Genomic DNA, 20,272 nt, shown 5'->3' with positions numbered 1-20,272 from the left:
TGTTCATCGTGGCCACCATGACCTTTGAACTAGCTGACTCATTTTTCATGCACTATCAAAAATAGCTATATTTAGTCGTGGTTGCATGCCCACTCCATCCGCAGAGTGACATCTGATCCTGCCTTGAAGCAGGAATTGGCTGGGTGCCAGTTATCTGAGAGTGAAATCATTGGTCCTGACCTCTGTCATAGGGGGTGGGGAAAGACAGTTTTACTGTAGCCTAGATCAGTTTGCCCATTTTAATCTTAAAACTTTAAGGGCTTCTTGCTTCCCTTGATTCACCTTTACCTGCAGAAACTGGTTTCCCTTTCTCATGTGTTGTCCCTTTTTAGCACTACTCATTGCCTTGTCAGACTAAAGAGCTGCTGTGCTTTAAATTGTACTGTTTATTTTATTTAAAGCAGAAAGATGGAGGATGAAGAAGGAAGGAAAGTGACTTTCGTTGTATCCAGTGATTCATTTGCAGAGCTTTGCCAGGGATTTAATTAACTCTTGCCATTGAAGGTAGTGATTATTAGGGCCTCCATTTCTAGAATGGCTTTAGAGGGCTGCCCTAATCTGCAAAGCAACATTCTCTTCTCTCCAGAGATCAGAGTTTAGTAGACCTTAACACGGTGAAAGGGTGGAAATAAACTGGACGGAGGGAGATTAACATGTTTCCAGAGACAGGCATTACTTACAGTGACTGGGGATTGAAACAGTGGCTGGGAAGATACATCCTGAGATAAGGAGAGTTATCTAAAGACACAGTGTTTTATTAGTTATCTCTAGGTAGCCCTTATTTGTTTAATTTCTAAATTTTCCCCAACTGTTAGTTACAGATTATACTTCCGAGGTAAATCCTCCATTTTTCAACCAAAACATTCAGGAAAGCGAAAGTCAGCGTTTGGTTTCGTTGGTGTGATGAAGCGCTTATTCTAATGGCTGCAAATGGCTCTTCATCTTCTACTGTTTGGGTGGCCAGGGGGACTCATAGTACTTCACTTTTCCAACCACAGTTTTGGGTAGTTGATTTTCTTCCTTGTACTTTCTAAACAACCACATATTTATTTCATATTTAATTCAAATTGCATAAGTATACAATGTAAGAAAATATTCAAAGTTACCCTTCATCTCACCCTTTGAAGGCAGCCACTGGTTGCATCCTCATAGGGCTCATTCTTGCCTCTATTAACATGTATAATTTACAAATAACAAATCATATCATGGGTCATACTGCATTTTTCACTTAGATCAAATTTCTTTTATCATGTTTGTACCTGTAATTTTACCACATTTAAAAAAATAGCTGTACCATATGGGTGTTCTGTTATTGAACCATCTCTGGCTGATGGGCATTATTCTAGTTTGCTAATGCTGCCGGAATGCAAAACACCAGAGATGGATTGGCTTTTATAAAGGGGGTTTATTTGGTTACAAAGTTACAGACTTAAGGGCATAGAATGTCCAACGTAAGTCATCAACAATCAGGTACCTTCACTGGAGGATGGCCAATGGTGTCCAGAAAACCTCTGTTAGCTGGGAAGACACGAGGCTGGTGTCTGCTCCAAAGTTCTGGTTTCAAAATGGCTTTCTCCCGGGATGTTTCTCTCTAGGCTGCAATTCCTCAAAAATGTCACTCTCAGTTGCACTTGGGGTATTTGTCCTCTCTTAGCTTCTCCGGAGCAAGAGTCTGTTTTCAATGGCCATCTTCAAAGTGTCTCTCATCTGTAGCTCTTATGCTTTCTTCAAAGTGTCCCTCTTGGCTGCAGCTCCTCTTCAGAACATCATTCACAGCTGCACTGTCCGTCACCTCATTTATATGGCTCCAGTGACTCAACCTAGACCCACCCTGAATGGGCAGAGCAACACCTCCATGGAAATTATCCAATCAGAGTCATCACCTGCAGCTGGGTGGGGCACATTCCAAAGAAACACTCAAAGAATTACAATCTAATCAACACTGATAACGTCTGCCCACACAAGATTACATCAAAGATAATGGCCTCTGGGGGACACAATATAGTCAAACTGGCACAGGCGTTTTCAAGATAATTTAACTTTTCTTGAGCTTTTACAAATGGTACTACAATGAGTATTTCTTTGCCACTGGTTCTCAACCAGGATGAGTTCCCCCAACCCCCACAACAAAGCATTCGGGAGTATCTGGAGACATTTTTGTTTAAAACTGGGGATGAGGGAGCTACTGGTGTCTGGTTAGTAGAGACCAGGGATGCTGCTAAGCCTCCTGTAATGCACAGGAAAGCACCCACAACAAAGAATTATCTGGTTCAAAATATCAGTAGTGCTGAGGCCAAGAAAGCCTGCCATCCACAAGATTGGCCCACGTATGAGGACGTATCTTCGTATCTTTAGGAGATGTTACAAGAAGTAGAATTGTTGGACCAAAAGGTGGTAAGCGTTTTACCTTTTGAGAGGTCCTGCCAGTTTGCTCTCTATTCCACCAAAAGTGTGAGTGTGCCCAGTTACTCATCTTTCACTAATACTTAATTTTATCTATCTTAAAATATTTGCATTTCTGGAAGAAAATGACACCTTACTTGGCACATATGTAATTACCAGTGAGGGTGAACATCACTTTGTGGTTATTGGCCTTTTGCTTTTCTTTGAAGTAGAACTGTCATCTCTTTGGGTTCCATTCAAGTTAGCAAAATCTAGATAGAGCTTTGTAAAAGAAAGTAGATAAGAGAAATCTGCTCATACAATGTGTTTGTGGATATACTGTCCAGAATAAGGATTTTTAAAAAAAGGTAGTTTCATTGAGATATATTCACACATCATACAAACCACATCATACATACCACCTGTATGGCTGGCTCACGGTATCATCACATGTGCATACAACCCCATGATCAATTTTAGAACATTTTCATTACTCCAGAAAAGAAAGAAAAATAAAAAAGAAAACTCAAATCCTCCCATTCCCCTTCCTTCCCCCCACCCCCATTATTGGTATGGTACACATGTTGCTGCTGATGAAAGGGTATTAAGATATTCCTGTTACCCATAGTCCATAGTTGCAATAGGCACATTTTTTCCCAAAGTACTCCTTTATTATTAACTCCTTGTAATAGTGTTGTACATTTATTCTAATTTATCAAAGAACTTTTTAATATTTGTACAGTTAATCATAGGCATTGTCCACCGCGCACTGTTATACTTACTCCGTTATACATTCCCATGTTTTAACCTCCACCGTTACTTCTGGTGACATACATGACCCTAAACTTCCCCTTTGTACCACATTCACACACCACAGAATAAAGGATTTTGACCTGGCTTGTGGGATTCCAGCTCCAGCTCTTTCGGTCTGCATTCCACTTCCTGTTTGTTTTAGAGCATAAGAAAGCCTTTTGTCCCAACCCAGACTCTTTGACATGAGCTATTTTTTTCTGTGGCATTTAAAAGGAAGTTTTAACCATATACAGCTTGGACAAAATGGAAAGATGTCCCTGCTCAGTTGGATTGAGGAGAGAGGGGAGTGTTCCTGGAATTAAAACTTGTTTCTAAGGCATCAATGTTGACAGCTTATCATGAGTTTATGCTCCTGGAGGAAGTGAGTCACTCAGTCTTTGCCCATAAGTCCTAAGACTTTGCAGTTGGTAATTACAGGCTCTATTGTGAATACATGTGTACAGCTTTCATTTTCCTTTCTGCTTCTACCCATCCCAAGGATCGATGTTCATCGTAAAGAGAATGCAGGTGCTGCTGAGAAGTCAATTACTATCCTCTCTACACCTGAAGGCACCTCTGCAGCTTGTAAATCTATTCTAGAGATTATGCATAAGGAAGCTCAAGATATAAAATTGTGAGTAAAGAGGATTAAACCCCAAATCCTTACTTGTCCTTTACTCATTGATCCTTGGAGCTCCTGTTCTTTTTGTCTGCCCTGCTCTGGAGTAGTAGGGGGTATGGAAGTAGGGGAAATACCTAATCCTGTGCTAAGGTTAAACTGGAGGTGTATTTGGGTGTTCCAGATTGGAGCTCTGAATCTCTTTTCCACAGGAACTTAAGAGTGGAGGTTGAGTTCTGTACTACTTTTAACATAATAAAACAGTGATAGGCTAGAAGTAGAATCTATAGTAAGGCACTTGAGTTAGCCTGGGAACCTCATCACCAATAGTTAAATTGTTAGCGATAGGTGAATATAGTGTAGCTATCAGGTGTTATATATGGTGCTGTATTACAAGGTTGTAATTATTTTTCAGTATAGAGAAAATTAAAAAGTGCACTATCCAGATAACCCCAGTGACATTTTTTAATAAGTGATATATATGACTTGGATATTCAGAAAGATGAAAAATGAAAGCTTCCCCTCACCCCAACCCTTACATAATCTTCTCCCAAAGTGTAACCACTGTTGCATTTCTTCTGTTTCTTTCTATAAATTATGCATGTATCTCCAGGTATAGGGGTATGTATTTTAAAATTTATGCTAAGATCATATTGTGTTTTGCATTTGTACATTGTGTTTTGGTATTGTGGGGTTAGAGTATTGATTTGCGTAAGGCATTTTCGAAGAGCTAGCAGAATCCTTCATAGAAGGCACATGTTCTCTGAGGTGAATCACTTCTATCTTGCTAATGTTTTTTTTGTCCCCTTTGTTCATGCATTGCTAGAATGTGAGCTAATGGTTGGCAAGCTTTAAACTATACCTATCTTACTGCTTCCAATATGGTGGGTAAGAAGTAAAAATTTAATGGATGAATAATATCTTTTTACCAAAGGGTAGGTTTATTTACCCTGATTTCATGACTGTTTTTCTATTTATAGCACAGAAGAGATTCCCTTGAAGATTTTAGCCCATAATAACTTTGTAGGCCGACTTATTGGTAAGGAAGGAAGAAACCTGAAAAAGATTGAGCAGGACACAGACACTAAAATCACGATATCTCCGTAAGTCCTTGCTTTCTTCTGAATTAGAAAATTTTTGAACACTTTTTAAGCTGTATGTTATATTTTAGACATAGCTTCTCTGTTTACAGCTGTTCAGCTACTTTGGGCCCCCATGTTGATATTTAGTTTTTCAAACTGTCTGTCGCCTTCTGTTTCTATCCATGTTGAAAACATTATCTGTTCCCACTTGTTCTGGTGTGCTAATGCTACATTTTCACAAAACACCAAAAATGGATCGGCTTTTATAAAGGGGGTTTATTTGGTTACAAAATTACAGTCTTAAGACCGTAAAGTGTCCAAGGTAACACATCAACAATTGGGTACCTTCACTGGAGGATGGCCAGTGGTGTCTGGAAAACCTCTGTTAGCTGGGAAGGCATGTGGCTGGCGTCTGCTTCAAGTTCTGGTATCAAAATGGCTTTTTCCCAGGACGTTACTCTCTAGGCTGCAGCTCCTCTTCAAAATGTCACTCTTGGTGGCTCTTGGGACATTTGTCCTCTCTTAGCTTCTCCGGAGCAAGAGTCTGCTTTCAATGGCCGTCTTCAAAATGTCTCTCATCTGCAGCTCCTGTGCTTTCTTCAAGCGTCTCTCTTGGCTGTAGCAAGCTCACTCCTTCTGTCTGAGCTTATATAGTGCTCCAGTAAACTAATCAAGGCCCATGCTGAATGGGCAGGGCCATGCCTTCCTGGAAATTATCCAGTGAAAGATCTTGCCCACAGTTGAGTGATCACATCTCCACGGAAACATCCAATCAAATATCTCCAACCCAATCAACACCAATATGTTTCCCGGCCACACAAAACTGCATCAAAGATTATGGCATTTTGAGGGACATAATACATCCAAACCAGCACACCACTGAAGAGGTGGAAGAAGTAAATGCTTTGCTTTCGTATTTCCTCGCTGAAGTCTTCACCAAGGTCTCTGACATCTATTTGCCAAGTTGGATCATATAACCCGGTTGATTATCTATTGCTATGTAACAAACTGCCTTAAAAAACTCGATGGCTTAAAACAACAGTGAACATTTACTGCCTCAACCTATTTTCTGTGGATCAAGGATTCGGAAGCCGCTTAGCTGGGAGTGGGAGTGGTTCTGTTTTGGGATTTTATAATGCTGCTGTGACAAAGTAATGCCCCCCACCACAGAGACCTCTCCACAGGGCTGCTTGAGTATCCTCAAGACATGGCAGCTGGCTTCTCTCAGAGTGCAAGAGACAACAAGACAGAAACTGCATTGTTTTTAATGACAAAGCTTCAGGAGCCACACTCAGTCATTTTTCTAATATTGTCGAGTCAGCCCAATTCAGTGGTCGGTGACTACATGTCACTGGGGACCATGTTGGAGGCTGGCTACCACACACAGGGTTCACAAATTCTCTGAAATCATTGGAAAGGTCCGCCTTTTTCTGGGAGTGACTAATCTTATTTTCCTTCAGAGTATTCAAAGTATGAGGTTGGAAGAGATTGAGGAACTGAGGAAGAACAGTTGGGGAAGACTGAGGCAAAATGTGAAGCAAGGAGTTTTCAACGAAGAAGGTGGTAGGGAAATAGAAAAGTCCTGTTTGGTTGTAGAGAAAGAAAGAAAAATCCATGAAGTGGTAAATATAAGTGATCCTACCCTGTTTTGAATTTTACACTCAAAGGAGAGGGTTTTAAAAGAAAAAAAAATCTGAAAAGCTCCTCTAGAGCCAGCTATTCTAAAAACTTATGAAATGCTTGGTGAGGATATGGTGGGGTGGGTTGAGGCTGGCGATAAGAACGATATACTGTTTATTTAGGTAGACTAAGACAAATACTCTTCATTGCATAGATATTTACATTTTTAGTAAGTTTGAGAAAAAAAATTAGGAATAATATCCATTCATCTGTCTCAAGTTAGTTTAAGGCATTTTGCTAGTCATGAAAATGAGAATTTTAATGCTGGGAATATTGAGCAGAGCTGTACTACTATTCATATCCTTTCAATATAAGCATTTAGTCATGTTTTTCATAGTAAATGTCTTCCTTGCTTTTCCTCTCGTAGCTGTTGAGTAGCTAAGGCTTAGGTGATCTCAGATGTAATCTTGGTGGATTTTGAAACTTCAGTAGGACCTGCATCAAGCAGGGAGTTTCTGAATACTACTGCTGCAATCTAACTTTTTAGTTGTCTAAATGGTTACCAGTGGACCCTCTTTTTCTTTTTTTTTAAGTTTCTTTAGAAACAATTTTATTTATGATTTTACTTTCCCCCCCAATCATCCTTGTGTTACATAAAGAGATACTATTGTGCTTATAACTGATGAAACATTAGGAAAAGGATTTTTTATCCATTAGAAGCTTTGGATACTCACAGCACCCTGATGGGCTCCATAAAACAAAGCTTTATCCAAGTTCAGGTAAATTCTAATTTAAATATTTGAAACTTCTCATTATTTCTCTATCAGTGAGTGATTCATCATAATTTACCATTAGTTATCCCCTTAAAATCCCTGAGAGAGAGGCCCGTAACCCATTTTGCAGATGACAAAGCTGAGGTAAAGAGTTCTCCTTGGACTCGATGAGATGGGGATGTCAAAGAGATTATTGCTTTTGACTTTGTCAAGTTTCTTAACCCCTAAGTTTCCATTTCTGAGCCCAAAAGTGGGAAGTGTTTTGAGATTTGCTCGAAATACCTTGCATGAGATTCACAGTGCTTGAAGTACGTGGCGCTGAAAGACACAGAGGCTCAGAGGTGGGTATTAATGAAGTGGTGATCGTTGGGTTAGTTTATATTCTTCAGAAGTGAGCATATATGATATGTGCGTTCAGTTTCTTTTTTTTTTTAAACCCAAGTCATCATCCATCTGCAGTGTCTTCCCTGGAATCTTCTTGTGTAAGAAGTGCATAGCTTTCCTCATTCCACTTGGTGCACTTGACAACACATAGACTGATGGCTGGAATTAGTAATAGACCAGCAGACAGCAGAAAAGTGAAGCCAGGGTACCACACAACAGTGGCTGAATAAATTCCATTAAAAGTAGACACTGCAGTGACTCCAAGTGTCTCTAAGAAAGCAATACAAGCTAACAGAGTGCCTTGTTCAGTAGAACAGACCACTTTTGACAACATGGACTGTAGAACAGAAAGCGGAACAATAGTAAAAAGGAACGGCAACCTCACTAAAAGCATCATCAGGGTTGTTCTGGCAAAAGCAGTCACTGCCATCCTGGACGTGGTGGTTAAAATTCCAATGAAAGCTATGTGGATATCATCCAGACAGTTCGAAAAAAACCAGATTCCCAGGAAACTACTCAAAAAGGAGATGCTGCCCAAAGCTGACCCATAACCTATAAAAACTTCATTCCAGCAGAATGGGGAATCCAATTCATAAAGGATAAAAACTGGGGAGATGCCAATTACCACGAAAAAATAAGTGACCATTGTAAAAAGTAACAAAAAGAGCAAAACCTGCTGCTTCCTGGAAGTATTTTTGAATAGCATGTGAGTTCTGTAAAATATGTTTTTAAAGCTTTCACTACATGATACAGGAACATTCTGAGATGAAGATTCTTTCTTTGGATTGCCAAGAAAAAATAAAATATAGATCAAGTTGACTGCAATAACCAGAATAATAATTAAATACGACCACAAGAAACCTAGTTCTCGGATAAAATAGCCAGAAGACAGTCCTGTTAACCCAGTAACGAGGCCAAGAGTAAGTTGATTATAGCTATTCAAATAGTTTTCTGCTTCTCTTCTTTACATTGATCAACTATATAGGCAAACAGCCTCCAAAAAATGTATTGTAATTGCCGCAGAGTGCACCAAGGAAAGTGGATGCATTCAAAAGCTGGAATGGTAAGGCAAAATATGAAAGCCAACAGAGCCAAATGCTAGTAGCAAGAGCTCCAACAGAAGACAAAATCAAAGGGAGTTTTCTTTCATGGTGATCACTATTGGACAAAAATATGAACGTAGACATCAGGCTGGGGATTAGCCCACTCATGTCCATCTGCAGGCTAAAAAGAGATGCTTTTTTCTGAACTTCCTCCTGCAACACAAAAATCGGGCTGCTTTTGTTTTCTTCACACTCAGAGATATTGCTATTGATAGCAATACTGTAGTTGCTTGCTTCTTCCCATGTTCTCCTGTACACATACTGGGTCGTCAGTGGCGTGGTCAAAGTCATAGCAAAGGCACTGAGGAAAATGGCAGGTTCTACAAATAAAATCCTCATGTTGCCTGGGTAAGTGGCTGAAACCTGGAGCAGAAAGTGCTGGAGCCACAAAGTGGTAGACACGCTTAAATGGCCATTTTGATGAGTGGCTGGAGCTGGGGTGTGGACTGGCCTGAGAGGGAGCAGCTCCTGGGGGCTGCAGTCTCAGAGACGCCCCCTCTCTGTCGTGGGTTTCACCTCCAGAAACCCCTGGACCACTTTTTTTATTTGGTCAAGATGAATTGATTTATATTATTTCCTTCAGTCTACTTTGATCTAAATTCTAAAAATTCTGGCAAAAGTAAGTTTGACTCACGAATAATGTTTTGCCTTGTTGGAATATTTCCATGTTTCTTCCTTGTCTTGTAACCCAGAAAATGCAATTGCTTGAGAATTAATCAGTACAGACAATAATGCCTAGAATTAGTCAGTACAGACTAGGAATATACTTATCAAAGGTTATGTACCTCTGGTTCTGGGTTCCACTAAAATTGTAGTTCCCTTAGATCACTTCATTCAACTTTAAGTGTTCAAGATGTAAACTGTGTTTAAAACTTGGACTTAATTGAACTTTATATACCTAGTAATTTTTATTGAAAAGGCGGGAGGGAGAAGTATTTTCTTCTGCAGCTTTGTAATTCTTGGATTCATGTGTTTGGGGCTTACTCATTTCCCATCATGTTTGAACACCTACATTTGCATATTGCCAACCTCCACAGTTGGGTCTTAATTGCCATCTTTGGCTAAATAATTATTAACTGTCTCCCTTTGTCTTTTTTGTCTTTTTCTTTTCTTTTCTTCTTTTTTTTTTTAAATCTTCAGATTGCAGGAATTGACGCTCTATAATCCGGAACGCACTATTACAGTTAAAGGCAATGTTGAAACATGTGCCAAAGCCGAGGAGGAGATAATGAAGAAAATCAGGGAGTCTTATGAAAATGATATTGCTTCTATGAACGTTAGTTTTAATATGAAGGACGTCTTTGTGTTGAATAGTTAAAAGAGGTTTTCAGTTGCATTAATATTGATTTCTCTATTGGCGTTGTCATAAGAAGTACTCTGTAATTGATTTTTAGCACAGTTGGACGTACCCTGGGATAGTGGGAGAAACATAGGCTTAGGCATTAGGCTTGGCTTTCTGTGATTTTAGCAAATTATTTCATCTGTCTAAACCTTTGTTTCCTTATCCATGAGGTAAGGCTCATACCTACCTACAAAAGGTTAATATCTTTTACAATGTTAATTTCAGGGTGTTTAGTGTAGTAGGAATGTGGCTTTAGAAGTATGTGAACTGGCTTTGAATTCTAGCTCCTATTTTCTTGTACAATTTACTTGGTCTCCCTGAGCCTGAGTTTCCCAATGTCTAAAATGGGCCTACTGTCTACCTTGCATGCTTATTAGGACTACAGGAGTTATAATGCATATAAAAGCTATTGTTATGAGTGCAAATTTAAAACTTATTTGGTTACTCATGTAAACTTTGGATATACAAGAATTTCAAATGGCAAAACAGTCTGAGTAGTGCAACTAAAGTTACTAAAGTGAATTGCTGACATTCCTTAATGGAAGGAATAGTGCTAAAAATGGAACACTTCAAAAGTACACCTTGAGTTTTGAAGTAAATGATTGAAAGGAAAATTTCTCAATTGGGTCTGTCATCTGAAACAGTAAAACCAAGAGAAGAGAAATGCAAAAATAATATTTCCATTGTGAGAAGAGCCTAGAATGCTACCCATTTTAGCCCACATGAGTGCTTGCCCAAATGTGTCAGAGTCAACTGGGAGTAAAACCAACCCCCACAGGCCTTTTTAAAAAAAGATTCTCATGTATGTGCAAGTCCCAACTCTATCCCACCTTTACTTCCTCAATCCTTATAAAATTAAACCAAAGCAGAATCTCCTTTCTGGCCTCTGTACACTCCAAAAAATACGTTTAGTGGCAGCAGTTACATGGGGATAGGGACCCAATTTCCAAAGTGCTTGACTTTGTTTTGGGCCTTTGTCTACCTTGAGTGCCAAATCTTATCCAAGGAGTAAAGCTCTCTTAAGAACCGTGCCTTGTTTGCTTTACAATGAGCAAATTGTACAGGCATACCTCATTGTACTTCGCAGATACTGCATTTTTCATGAATTGAAGGTTTGTGGCAACCCTGTTGCGAGTGAGTCTATTGGTACCATTTTCCCAACAGCAGATGTTCACTTTGTGTCTGTCATATTTTAATCAAGTATGTGCATTATTTTTTTTAGATGCTATTGCACACTTAGTAGACTAGAGTATAACCATAACATTTACATGCACTGGGAAATAAAAAAATTTGTGTGACTTGCTTTATTACTGTGGTCTGGAACTGAACCCGCAATATCTCTGAGATATGCCTGTATTCGTTGACCTCTTCAAATAATACAAGATTTGTCTACCAATATTTACCATGTGCCCCCAGCTGCACTCTTGTGGTCATAAGGGAAAGAAAGGCACTGTTCTCTGCCCTTGAGAAACGTCGGTGTAGTTGCAGATCAAGGAGGGGGCAAACCAGCACACAGATTTAAAAATACCAAAAAACAAAAACAAAAGTAAACTATATACTCAAGGGTAGGCCCATTGAACATCTGCTTTGTTCTGAAATTTGAGCCATAGATGATTTGTTTTTTCATTCGACGAGGTCACACGTATAAATGCTCACTTGATCTTTTATTTGTAAAAGTAAGGGTTCTTTTTGCCATTGCAGCTTCAAGCACATTTAATTCCTGGATTAAATCTGAATGCCTTGGGTCTGTTTCCACCCACTTCAGGGATACCACCTCCCACCTCAGGGCCCCCTTCAGCTATGACTCCTCCTTACCCACAGTTTGAGGTAAGATACCATGCCTTGGCTTTCTCTGTGGCTGAGCAGGATACAGTCAGGCTTTAAATGCTAATTGGGAAAAAATCTTAATGAAACACATGGTCGCCACATGACCAGGTCTCGTCAATAGAACCTTCTTATTTCCCCTTTGTAGAGGACACAAAGTTTTGGATGGTTGGGTTGTCAACATGTGTTTTTAAATATCAAAAGAAAAGTTTGGGACTTAATAATTGGGGTGGGGGGAGGAGGCTAGGTTCTTCTAAAATGTTGAAGGAAAGGATTTTAAAAAGTCTTCCACCATATTTGTCACCTGGAAGTTAACTGCTTTGAAAGGTTGGGAAAGACTTGACGTGATTTCCATTTTGAGGGTTCTGGGAATAAAGTAGGGGTTGCCAAGGTGAGTTATCCTTAGTAGCTTTTGTTTGGAGGTAGTTGTGCTTTTTGAACCAGTGAGCTCAGATAATTTTGCTTATAAATCTTTTCGTGGGTGTGTAAATACTAAATGGCCTTTGTTTAATTTTTGGTAAAAGAAGTAGAGGATATAAGAAAGAAATCTCTTCATATTTACTTTTTAAGAATAGCATTTCCCCTGAGGTCAGAAATAGATCAGTGATAGTATGAAAATATTTGCAGCACAAGTGTGGTGATATTTTGAAAATAGTTCATAATTTATCTGCATTATCAATGATAATTGGAGGTAAACAATCATGTGAAATAAAACTAACATTTTAGGATCTTCCTTTGTGAATTTGTTTTTAAATCTCTCCCCTTGCCCATTTGGCTTTCTTCCTAGTGTTTGTTTTGAGAGGCACTTCATATAGGGGAAATATCCAAGTGGAATAATTTGGGGATACATTAAATCACTGGAACACATGTGGAGTAAAATGCCCGTTGGAATTCTGCAAAGAACACAGATTGCTGAGATTGTCTGTTTGCTCCCTTTAAGAATGAGAATTTCCTTTGCCCATCCTTGAAATCGCCAGACTGTTGTGTTCTGAGCTCTGCCCTCTTCTTGCCTTTACTGTCGGCAGCTTCAGGGTCTTCACTGGCCACTTGTCTCCCACATCGAATGTATTTGGTCTTGGAAACCATGTGACAAAACTAACTAATTTAAGGTGATCCCAGGCCTCACAATTTCAACTAAATAGCAAGTGTGTATAGGCTCATCATGTGTTATCTGAAGTGTTCCAGCCGAGCTAAAGGCATCTGAAGGGAGCCGAGTGTTCCGGGAGTCTGAGCCCGTTCTAGCCCCAGCTCTGCTGTGAGGTCCCGTCACCTTAAGTCAGAATCCTCCCTGCCTGCCCAACAGAGAAACTGAACTAGATGAATTACCTCAAAGGACTCCTTCAAGTCAAACATTTATACTATTTACATAATTCAGTGGTGTAAGAAGTTAAAGATGGAGAAAATGTGAGCCTAAAATAGAAATTTGAAAGATAAGCTTCAGTATTTGGACCTCTAACTTCTAATTTACTTACTAGTTTCTTTATTACAAACAGATGAACTTGTCATGTGATTGCGTTTAAGGCAGGTGAATCCCTGATGCTTCTGTGTAAAATGAGACTGACTAAAAGCCAGAAGGAGCCAATTATTTAAAGTAATTATGTGATAGAAAAGTTCACTTCTAACATAAATTTCTGCTAGCTGCCCTAAGCTAGCTATCTTTAGGCAAGTCTTTTAACCTCTCTGTTCCTCACATCCCCAATTTGCAAATTGAAGTGTCACTTTAACTCTTTTCTCTCTCCTTGTTGCTTATAAATGTTACTCTCCAATCAGTAAAGCCTTTCACATTATAAGGAGTGGTATAACAGAATCTTTTTGGACATCTGTCTTTCATGCTTATGTGGATGCTTCAGTAGCAGAACTTCCTAAAGTGAAGCCATTGGTGACATGCCCAGATCAATTATTACTATTTTTATTTCTTCTACATTTAGTACTTGGCATTATCATTATTATTTTTAAAAAGCTTGTAAATGATTCTAACGTATAGCCAAGGTTAACAACAGTGGTTCTTGTTTCTTTACTGATTTAAGAACCTGTGTACCACCTTTGACTAGAAAAAAAGGAATCAAAATCTCTGTGGGAGCAGGTGGAAGTTCAGAAGCATTTGTGTTTTTTCTTTGTTTTTTCTTTTTTTAATAATCATGAGATTTGCCCATTTGTGCCAGTTTGGATATATTATTTCCCCCAAAATGCCATGTTCTTTAATGTAATCTTACGGGGACAGGCATATTATTGATTAGGTTGGAATCCTTTGATTGAATGTTTCCATGGAGATTTGACTCAATCAACTGTGGGTGAACCATTTGATTAAATTATTGCCATGGATATATACCTTGCCCATTCAGTGTGGGTCTTGATTTAATCACTGGAGTCCTATAAAAGAGCTCACAAACAAAAGGACCTCAGAGCAGCTGGGAGTGACATTTTGGAGCTGCAGCTTAGAGAGACATTTTGAAGATGGACGTTGAAAGTAAACTTTCACTACTCCAGAGTTTGCCTGGGAGAAACTAAGAGAATATCCCAGACACCTAGAGAGACACGTCCTGGGAGAAAGCCATTTTCAAACACAGCCTGGGTACAAAGAAGAAGACGCCAGCCATTGCCTTCCCAGACAACAGAGGTGTTCCTGACGCCATTGGCCATTCTTCTGCGAAGGTACCCTATTGTTGACACCTTAACTTGGACACTTTTATGGCCTTAAAACTATAACTTTGTAACCAAATAAACCCCCTTTATAAAAGCCAATCCATTTCTGGTATTTTGCATAACAGCAGCTTTAGCAAAATGGAACACCGTTCATTGTCAGGAACCACTGTTCTTCAAGAAAGGACTACTAATCTGTGGAGGGTGGACTTAAAAGAATATCTTCTAGCAAGTTCAGTGCATTGGCAGAAAATGTTTGAGATAGGTATAAACACACCACTATCGCTGTGCTTCTTTCTACTTTGTCCAGTGACTTATTTCAAAGAATAGTGAAAAGAAAATCAGGCACCTCTCTATCTCCAGAACGCCTGTCCTTGCAGCTTGTACACAAATATCAGGCCAAAAACTTTGTGGAATGCTGCCATATTTCTGTTTTCACGCTTCTAAATTTATTTGGGCATATTATATATATGAAGATTGGGTTTGGCTAATCAAAGTTGCAGGTTAGAAACTTCAGGGCTCTGACCTCCCCTCAGAGGCTTTGAACAACCAGAAAACTGGCAGAAACATCTTTCTCAAAGATCCAGAAAACAATTACAAGATTGCATTAATAGAGTAAGTACAGAATAAAAAAAAAAGACAGCTTAAAAACAGTAGGGTGTCGTGGTAGCCTGCTGGCCCCTCCACTACCTCCTCACTGGTTTGGCGCAAAGCCAGCCGACCCTCCCAGTGCAGATCCCTGGTTTGGCTCCAGAGGGAGCAAAGTCACCCTTGAGCACATACTGGGAGCATGGATGTCTGGCCCAAAGTGGTGGTGGCCTGAGAGACTGAACCACGACATCTGTCACAGGCTCCCTGTCTCGGAACTGGTTCTGCATGTAGGAGGGAGCTCACAGAGCTCTCCTGCAGGACACTGTGGAGGAGCAGTCAAGCCATGGCTGCCTCAGGTGAGGGACTGCTGGCTGTAGGACATAGGGTACAGTGCCCAAGACCATGAGCAAACTGTTTCCTAGGGACAAGGGGACATCAATATCTGTGTAAATGAGGGAATTCCTAGGGCCACACAGACATGCCGAAGATAAGATACATGGGCAGAAAGGATGAGGGAGGCCCCTATACTTTGGCCTGGAGCTCTTCTCTAAACTTGCCGTACGGATAAGCCCTGAAGGAGAACACTTGCACAGGTCAGTCTGCAAAGACCAGGAATGGTGTTTCCTTTTTCTTTTTTTCTTTTGTTTGTTAGCTTCTAGTATTCAAGGAAAGTTCTGCCAAAATACTGGCTAGATACAAACTTCAGTAACAGATATCTCTGAGTCTAAATTCTAGTGATGGCCCATTAAAATATCAAAATGTCCAGGTTGCAACAAAAGGTTACAAAACATACAAAGAAACAGTCATCAATTGCCCAGGCAAAGGAGAAGATTAAAGCATTGGAAACCCTCCATGAGGAGGACAGACCTGAAACATTCTAGACAAAGACTTTTAAAATCTGGTCCTAACAATGCTCAAAAAGCTAAAGGAAAACATGGGGTGGAGTGGGGGTGGGGAACTAAAGGAAATCACGAAAGTGATAAATGAACACAAAGAAAATACCAGTAGAGAGACAGAAATTATGAAAAGGAACCAAACAGACAGCTAAAGACCACAGTTACAGAAATTAAAAATTCCTAGAGGGGTTCAGCAGCAGATTGGAGCTGGCAGAAGGAAGAATCAGTGAACTTAAAGATAACACAATTGAAATCATCTGGTCTGAAGAGCAGAAAAAAAGGAGAAAAAGTGAACAGAGCCTGAGGAACCCGTGGGACACCATCAGGCTTACCAATATACATATTGTGGGAATCCCAGAAGGAGAAGGCATAGAGAATATTGAAAGAAATGATGGCTGGAAACTTCCCCAATTTAATAAAAGACATGAGTATATACATCCAAGATACTCAGTGAACTCCACAAACAGGAAGAACCTAAATATACCGGCACCACTCCATGTTATAACCAAACTGATGAAGGCCAGACATAAGGAGAATTCTGAAAGCTGCAGGAGAAAAGCAACATGGCACATACGAGAGAGCCTCAAAAAAGATTAATTGCCAATTTTTCTTCAGAAGCCATGGAAGAAAGAAGGCAGTAGGATGATATATTTAAAATGCAAAAAGCCAAAAGTTACCAAGCAAGGATTCCATATCCTACAAAACTGTCTTTCAAAAATGAGGGTGGGATTAAGACATTCCCAGATAAACACAAGCTGGGAGAGTTCATCACCCCTAGCCTGGCCCTGCAAGAGATGCTAAGGAGAGTTCTATTGGTTGACAGGAAAGGAATTCCAGTGATATTTTGAGATATGGTGAGGCTCAAAAAGCCAGGTCACTTTTTTTTTTTGGGGGAGGGGGGGCAAAGTTTTAGTGTGCATCACTTCTTTTCATTAATAAGAATATAATCTGCAAAACAAAATAAAAATATATGCTATACTGTTTTCCTATGTTGGTGATGTTCCCCAGAATATATTGGATTTTCTGAGGCCTTTACTGCATTTGCAGGTCATTAAATGCTGCCTTATTTAATGATTGGGAATTGAAAATGTTAGACAATAGACAATAGATTGAGACTCCATGAAGAAGTAAAGATATCCAGGAAGGGTAACAACATTGTATTTTGGGCTTGTAACTCTTTTTTACTTCCTATAGGATCTGAAAGGCAAGTTATGGAAGGTAATGATACATCAGTGGTTTTGGACTCATAGATACGTAATTTGTGACAAGATGTACATAAAGATCAGGGACGGAGGGGTATAGGAACATAGTTTGTGTATACTGTTGAAGTTAAGTTTATATCAAAGCAAATAAGATTATTACAGAGTTAGAATGTTAAATTTAAGCCCCATGCTAACTACAGAGAAAACATTGGAGCAATATGCAGGCTCATTGAGACAGAAAATCAAGTACAGATTTCCAGGGGTAGGGGCAGGGGAAATGGGGAGTTAATGCATAATGGGTATGGAGTTTCTGTTTGGGGAGATGGGAAAGTTTTAGTAAATGGAATGTGGTGAGGGAACCGCATTATGAATGTGATTAATCCCACTAAGTGGTGTGCCTGGGAGTGGTTGAGATGGGAAAGTTTATTGTATATATGCTGCCACAATTAAAAAATAAATAAATAAATAAATAAATAAATAAATAAAAAGAAAGACCAACTAAAGAAACAATGATAATTAAATGTAATACATTAACCTGGATGAGATCTAGGAAGGGAGAAGAAAAGACTCAGAAGGGCATTATTGGAATATAGACTGTAAGTTTTATATTAATGTTATCTGGATAATTGCACCTATGTAAGTGAATATTCTTGTTCAAGGCACATGATATACACAACCTACACTCAGGTGTTCAAAAATGAATTGATAAATAGGTGGATGGATAGCTAGAATGATATGGCACATGTGGCAAAATGTTAATAATATTGAGGGATCTGGGTATCTGGGAAAATAGGGGTATGTTGGAGCTTTCCGGGGTTTGTATTATTTTTGTACTGGTTCTGTAAGTTTGAAAGTATTTCAGAATAGAGTTGTTTTTCTTTCAAAAAAGACTCAGAGATATCTGGCTGTGTGTTACAAGAAAAGAATTGGCTTAAACGAGTTTTCCTTTTTCATGAGACAAGTTCAAGGGTAGACAATCAGGGCCAGTACTGGTTCTGCCACGTCATTTAGGACTGGTGCTCCTATCTTAACATGCAATCTCTTGGCCCAGGTGCCACGTCATTTAGGACTGGTGCTCCTATCTTAACATGCAATCTCTTGGCCCAGGATGACTGCTCAAGCTCCAGCCGTTGGATCTGATTCTGGTTAACAAGGAGGACAGATCAGAAATCAGCCACCTCCTCACACAATGACACTGCCTCAACATCTCTCTTCCATAGTCCACAGCTAGCTGCAAGAGAAGCTGGCAAACAGTCTCTTTTTGGGGCAGCCATTTCCCTAGCTAAACACAAGTCTATTACTAAGGGAGATGGAAGAATAGATTTTTTTGGATAGCTCTTTGATTCTGCCCCACTGGATTTAGCATTAATACCTGTTAAAGGAATCTCTCAGTGCTTGGGAGTGGGGAGACACACTCTGAAATTCTCTCAAAAAGAAGAGGAGATTTTAATTCTAGAGGGGAAAATTTCATGTTGCAGCTTTCACCCCTACAGATTATTTTCATCTAAGTAAAGAGAAACATCATTATTCAGAGAATTGTATTGTCTCTGGAGACCAATTAGTATAAATTTTACTTCCAAATAGCTGCCATGTAATTTTCCGGTTTAGTGTTTAAGGGAAAAAATATTTAACATGCTTTATTTTAGTATATAATGTCATTGGTAAGAGTGGGGGTAGTGAGGGCGAGTACTTAGAGCTGGAGTAGCCTTGCTTTTGTGTCTATTATTAGGCTTTGCTCTCTTTTTTGAAACTCATGGAAGTAACACCTATTAAGAGTGTACCTAGTGGTCATTACTTTTTTTAAAAAATTCAGTTTTATTGAGATATATTCACAGTACCATCATATAGTTGTGCATTCATCACTATAATGAATTTTTGAACATTTTCTTTACTCAAAAAAATAAATAAAAATAAGAATAAAAATTAAAGTAAAAAAGAACACGTAAACATTCCATCCCGCCATCCCATCCTATTTTTCATTTAATTTTTTGTCCCCATTTTTATATTCATATGTCCATATACTGTTTGGATAAAGGGAGTGTGAGCCACAAGATTTTCACAATCACAGTCATGCCCTGTAAGCTACAGAGTTATACAATCATCTTCAAGAATCAAGACTACTGGGTTGCAGTTTGACAGTTTTAGGTATTTCCTTCTAGCTATTCCCATACACTAAAAACTAAAAAGGGATATCTATATAGTCCATAAGAATGCCCTCCAGAGTGACCTCTTGAATCCATTTGCAGTCTCAGCCACTGAAACTCTATTTTGTTTCATTCCTCTTCCTCCTTTGGTTAAAGAAGGCTTTCTCAATCCCACAATGCTGGGTCCAGGCTCATCCCCGGGAGTCATGATCCATGTTGCCAGGGAGATTTACACTCCTGGGAGTCATGTCCCATTGTAAGGGGAGGACAGCGAGTTCACCTGCCAAGTTGGCTTAAGAGGCCACATCTGAGCAATAAAAGAGGTTTTCTGGGGGTGTCTCTTAGGCACAATTATAAGTAGGCTTAGCCTCTCCTTTGCAGTAACAAGCTTCAAAGGGGCAAGCCCCAAGATTGAGGGCTTGGCCTGCCAAATTGGTAGTCCTCAGAGTTTGTAAGAATATCAGTAATAACCCGGGTGGGGAAGTCCAACATTTCCACATGTTTTCCCCTGTTCCTCGGGGTCCCTGCAAATTTATTTTTATTCTCTGCCCAAATTCTTTTGGGATATATCCGGATTTCACACTAACCTGTACATACCTAACAGATCTTACTTCCTATTCAAAGTTTCATGTAATTATGATGTTTGAATAAACTGACCATACAAGTTAAATTATTTATTGGGTCACTACTTTTTATCAATTTCTCTGCTTACCATTGTTTCCTTCTTTCTGCTTATTCCCTTTGGATTCACTTTCTTTTTGCTGAAGAGCATAGTATGGTGGGTCTTTGAGTCTGTGATTTTATTTTTTGAAAACTGAGTTATAGAATTCAAGTTTGACAAGTATTTGCACTCAGCACTCTTAAGATACTCGTCCACT

At 39.4% G+C, this 20,272-nt stretch overlaps 1 protein-coding gene across 1 annotated transcript in view; it reads left to right on the top strand.

Annotated features, from left to right (window-relative positions):
• The window catches only part of IGF2BP3 (insulin like growth factor 2 mRNA binding protein 3), a 54,147-nt gene that overhangs the window by 16,932 nt on the left and 16,943 nt on the right, over nucleotides 1-20,272 (top strand). Inside the window, exons 8-11 of the mRNA XM_037837796.1 lie at nucleotides 3,674-3,808; nucleotides 4,774-4,896; nucleotides 9,896-10,031; nucleotides 11,799-11,924. Of these exons, the coding sequence (XP_037693724.1) occupies nucleotides 3,674-3,808; nucleotides 4,774-4,896; nucleotides 9,896-10,031; nucleotides 11,799-11,924 (520 nt within the window). The remainder of the gene's footprint in view (nucleotides 1-3,673; nucleotides 3,809-4,773; nucleotides 4,897-9,895; nucleotides 10,032-11,798; nucleotides 11,925-20,272) is intronic.

The sequence above is a fragment of the Choloepus didactylus genome, chromosome 5 (assembly GCF_015220235.1).
Source record: "Choloepus didactylus isolate mChoDid1 chromosome 5, mChoDid1.pri, whole genome shotgun sequence".
Lineage (NCBI taxonomy): Eukaryota > Metazoa > Chordata > Mammalia > Pilosa > Megalonychidae > Choloepus > Choloepus didactylus.
This window is presented reverse-complemented; position numbering and strand designations above follow the sequence as displayed.